The following is a 5,000-nucleotide window of genomic DNA, read 5'->3' as shown; positions in this document are numbered from 1 at the left end:
CAGAAGTTATGATCAAACATTTCAAGTCTGTTTTTACAATTGAGAGCTCACAAACGTGGGAAGATGGACAACAAGAAAGATCCCCCAAAAGGAAAGAAATAAAGGTAACACAGAAAGAAATAAGAGACCAAATAAAAAACCTAGATGTTAGGAAATCGCATGGACCTGATGGAATTGCAAATTTTATACTGAAAGAGTGTATAGACGAACTGAGACAAATTGTTCAAGATAATAGACTTCTCACTCAAAGAAGGAAAGGTACCGCAAGATTGGAAAGATGCAAACATAGTACCCATATACAAAGGAGGAAACAAAGAAAATCCAACAAACTGCAGACCGGTATCCCTTACAAGCACAGTAGCAAAAATATGCGAGAAAAAAAAAATCATCAGAAACAAATGTAACAAACACTTGGAAGAAAATAAAATAGTTAACCCTAAACAATTTGGCTTTAGAAGTGGAAGATCGTGTACCACAAACTTAATATGCTTTTACTCGAGATTGATTGAGATAATACAAGAAAGAGATGGTTGGGCAGATTGCGCCTTCTTTGACTTGCAGAAGGTATTTGACAAAGTACCACGTAAGAAATTAATAAGAAAAATTGAAATAATAGGAATACAAGGTAAGTTACTGGAATGGACGAAGGATTTTTTAATTGGGAGAAAAATGAGAGGGGTACTTAAAGACAGAAATTCGAACTGGGAAGATGTGAAGAGTGGCGTCCCGCAAGGCTCTGTAATGGCTCCTTTAATGCTTGCCATATATATAAATGATATGGATGAGGAAGTAAATTGTTACATAAACTTCTTTGCTGACGATGCCAAATTACTCAAGAGAGTAAGAACAGAAGAAGATTGCAGATCGCTACAAGAAGACCTAAACAAAATATGGGCATGGAGTCGGAAAAGTAAGATGAACTTCAACATTAAGAAATGTAGCATAATGGAATTTGGAAAAAGCAAAGATAGAGTATCGGGTCAATACAAAATTGGAAACAGGGAAGTCAAAAAAGTCTATTCAGAAAGGGACTTGGGAGTGATTATCGCAAGTGATTTGACGCCTGATAAACATGCCAATAAATTATTTGGAGAGACTTTTAACTTATTAAGATCAATGAAAGTGGCCTTCGACTACATGGATGAAGAAATGGTAAAAAAAATAGTGGTTACACTGATAAGGCCTAAACTAGAGTATGCTGCAACACTGCGGGCACCTAGCACAAAAAGAATATAAGGAAATTAGAAAGAATCCAAAGAGCAGCGACAAAAATGACACCTACACTATCAAATTTGACATACAAAGATTGGAGAAATTACAACTATCTACACTGGAACAAAGAAGAGAAAGAGGTGATTTGTTGACCATTTACAGAATTATGAAAGGGATGGAAATTCTCGATAGAGACGACTTATTAAAATGGGACAGAAGAGAAACAAGAGGACACGAAAAGAAGCTAAAGAAGGACAGTTACAGAAGAGACATGAAAAAGAATAGCTTCCCACATAGGGTGATTGATGTCTGGAACAAACTAAACGGAGAAACTGAGTGCCAAGAGTATACACGATTTTAAGAATAAACTGGATGCGGAGAGATACAAAAACGGGTCACTACGAGCATAGCTCTCGTCCCGTAAAATATAACCAGGTAAATACACACACACAAGCACGCGCGCACACATACACGCACACGCGCACACACATACACACGCGCACATACACACACACGCGCACACACATACACACGCGCACACACACACACACACACACACACACACACATACATACGTACATACGCACACATATTTGTGTGTGTTTGCAGAATCGTAGGGAAGTAAGAGACGTAGTTCCAAACGTTTTCGTTTATTAATGCATGAAAACGTTTGGAACTACGACTCATATTTCCCAGTGGTTTTCTGCAAGTGGTAATATTCACGTGTCTTTGGAAGTTGTTACATGCACACACACACACACACACACACACACACACACACACACACACACACACACACACACACACACACACACACACATAATATATATATATATATATATATATATATATATATATATACGTATATACATATATATATATATAATATGTACGCGTGCATGTATGCAAGTACGTATGGATTTACATATATATGCATTATGGGTGTATTTACATATATGTATGTGTGTGTGTATACATGTGTGTGTGTGTGTGTACGTATGTATGTATCAAGCACAGTATCAACATGTCATCAGTCCCGTATTTTGTTGCCGTTAGGTTCCGTTGACTGGAAGTCCAGGGCCGGGACGGAAAACGCACAGGTACGGACGACGTGGGGAGGAGAGACTCCGGCAGCCTCCCCCCTCCGTCTCCCCCCTCCCCCCTGTGCCTCCCCCTACCCCCTCCCCCCTCCCTCTCCCCCTCCGGACACAAGAAGAGCCGCATTTGTCGTCCAGTTGTCGGGTGGCCGAAACGCCGTGCATCGGCTCCGGGATCCGATAGCGAGTGGTGTTGTATACCATCATTTGACACTGCCGGGTTTACCCAGGAGCACCTTCTTCTATACTGTATGTATGACTGTTTGCAAAAGCCCCCAAATATACTAATAAGCAACTCGGCATTCTTCTGGCGTTCCGGCTGCATCCGGAGGGTGGCAACTGAGTTCTTGTCGTGACGCAGAGACATTGTCTCCGGACCCGGCCCCGCCCACCGTTCGGGCAAGCTCCGCCCACCCTATCAACATGTACCAGTGTGATCTTTTGTTTCTGGCCCAGGCTCCGCCCCCTATTGATCACATGACCTGCGGCGGCCAATGAGCGTGCGGGATGGCGTCGGGGACACGACCCACAGCACCGGCCATCTCCACGGGGTTGCCGATAGCCAGAGTACAAGTGCGTGTGATTATTGAATTAAGCTTATCATTTGATTTCTCCCCGTGGTGGTGAGCACACGGCACTAAGATACCGTCACTAATATCATCAGTAATAATTTGATATCATCAGTAATAATTTGATAGGCTGACTGATTCAATTAGGACAGTGGCTTGAGGAGTGCCGCTTACCTCGTCATTAGCCGCGACTTAAGGAGGACCGTATTCTCCCCTCACCTTATCTCCGGCCAACTGCTCTTCTTCGTCGCCTTCGTCAGCATCAACGCTTCTTCCACCAACCACCGCCACCACCACCTTCCTCGTTCCGCTGACGGCGTCACTATCGCGCGTATCCGGGCGTCCGCTCACGCCGACGCCGCCGCCGCGCCGCGCCGACCGACGACAGGACCGGACCGAGCGGGGGCACTCTCTGCCGAGGTGTTCGCCCCGTAGCCTCCCCGGCCCCCGTCAGGAGAAGAAGCAGCGAGAGCATTACCGGCCGCAGAAGCCTGAGTCGCCTGAGATGGATTACGCCTACCTGAACCAGGCGGGCTTCGACACGTCCTCATGTAGCCTCGGGGGTACCCTCGGGGGTTCTATGGACCCGAGCCACGTGCCCTACACCTATGGCGACCTCACCTCGTGTTCTCAGATGCCCTCCGCCTACCGCTACACCGGCTCCAGTGTCAGGGGCTACAACACGGGTGTGGGCGTGGGTGTGGGCGTGGGATCACAGCAGTGTGGCGTCATGGGCCGCCCTCAGGACCACAGGAGCATGTTCCCGGCCTCCGTGGCACCCGTCAACCTTCAAAGTAAGTGGAAAAAGAACAGAACTGGAGGCTCGAATGACACCTCCGAGTGACCCGTCCCGAGTTGGTTTTAGCGTGTTGGTCAGGATGGATGCATGGGTGGATGGATGGATGGGTGGATGGATGTGGCGCCAGCGCTCTGGATGGCTGTGGCACCGCGCCGGAGGGCCGTAGGGGAGTCAGAGTGGAGTGCCGCGATGGCACTTGGGAGCCGCGATGTCGAGTGGCACTTGATGCGCGCGAAGCAAAACCACCACAAGGCTGGTCTGCGTGAGTAACAAGGACCAAGCTGAGTTTAGCCAGATCAAAGAGGAGGTGTTCTATGTAGAGATATATCTTATTTTACTTGTTTCGCGTGATTTTATTTCTTACATCTATTTATTTATTCGTTTATTAATTAATTAATTAATTAATTTATTTATTTATCTATTATTTTATATATTTTTCCGCCAATTATATTGTTTAGTTGAGGTTTGTTTACACCGCCGCCATCTCGCCGCGTCCTGTGTTGTAAAGTATTAAGTGAGACGAGGGATTTCTGCCGAGGCGGGGAACACTCGAGTCTGCCATTGCTTACATCTAGTCTTCACATCTCTCTCTCTTTTTTCCTCTCACCCTACTCTCTTTCTCATTTTCCTCTCTACCTCTCTTCTCCGTCTCTCTCCCCATCTTCCTATCTCTCTCTTTCCATCTATCTCTCTCTCCGTCTTCCTCTCCGTCTTTCTCTTTCTTCCTCTCATTCTCACTCTCTATCGTCCTCCCTCCGTGTCTCTCTCTCTCTCTCTCTCTCTCTCTCTCTCTCTCTCTCTCTCTCTCTCTCTCTCTCTCTCTCTCTCTCTCTCTCTCTCTCTCTCTTTCTCTCTCTTTCTCTCATTCTCTCTCTCGCCCTATTTCTCTCTCCTTTCTCTTTCTCACGTTCTATCCCTCTATCTCCTTTCTCTTCCTCTCTCTCTCCTTTCTCTCTCCCTCTCCCTTTATCTCTCTCTCTCTCCCTCTCCCTTTCTCTCTCTTTCTCTCTCTCCCTCTCCCTTTTCTCTATCTCTCCCTCTCCCTTTTCTCTATCTCTCCCTCTCCCTTTCTCTCTCTCACTTTCTCTCTCTCCTTTTCTCTCTCTCCCTTTCTCTCTCTCCCTTTCTCTCCCTCTCTCCCTTTCTCTCTCTCTCCCTCTCTCCCTTTCTCTCTCTCCCTCCCTCTCTCTCCTGGCCCTCTTTTGTCATCGGGGAACTTAAGAAGACGATTCAGAAGTTCGGCGTAAAGGCACATCATCCTCAAGCATTCTGGCAAAAAAAAAAAAAAATAATAATAATCAAGTAATTAATTCAGGAAATAGA

At 46.0% G+C, this 5,000-nt stretch overlaps 1 protein-coding gene across 1 annotated transcript in view; it reads left to right on the top strand.

Annotated features, from left to right (window-relative positions):
- Positions 1-3,244: 3,244 nt before the first annotated feature.
- Positions 3,245-5,000, top strand: part of LOC143017920 (uncharacterized) — a 315,973-nt gene continuing 314,217 nt past the window's right edge. Inside the window, exon 1 of the mRNA XM_076172960.1 lies at positions 3,245-3,672. Within this exon, the coding sequence (XP_076029075.1) occupies positions 3,384-3,672 (289 nt within the window). The 5' untranslated portion in view covers positions 3,245-3,383. The remainder of the gene's footprint in view (positions 3,673-5,000) is intronic.

This window comes from Oratosquilla oratoria, chromosome 33, assembly GCF_046742065.1.
Source record: "Oratosquilla oratoria isolate Oo_2021 chromosome 33, ASM4674206v1, whole genome shotgun sequence".
Classification (NCBI taxonomy): Eukaryota; Metazoa; Arthropoda; class Malacostraca; order Stomatopoda; family Squillidae; genus Oratosquilla; species Oratosquilla oratoria.
This window is presented reverse-complemented; position numbering and strand designations above follow the sequence as displayed.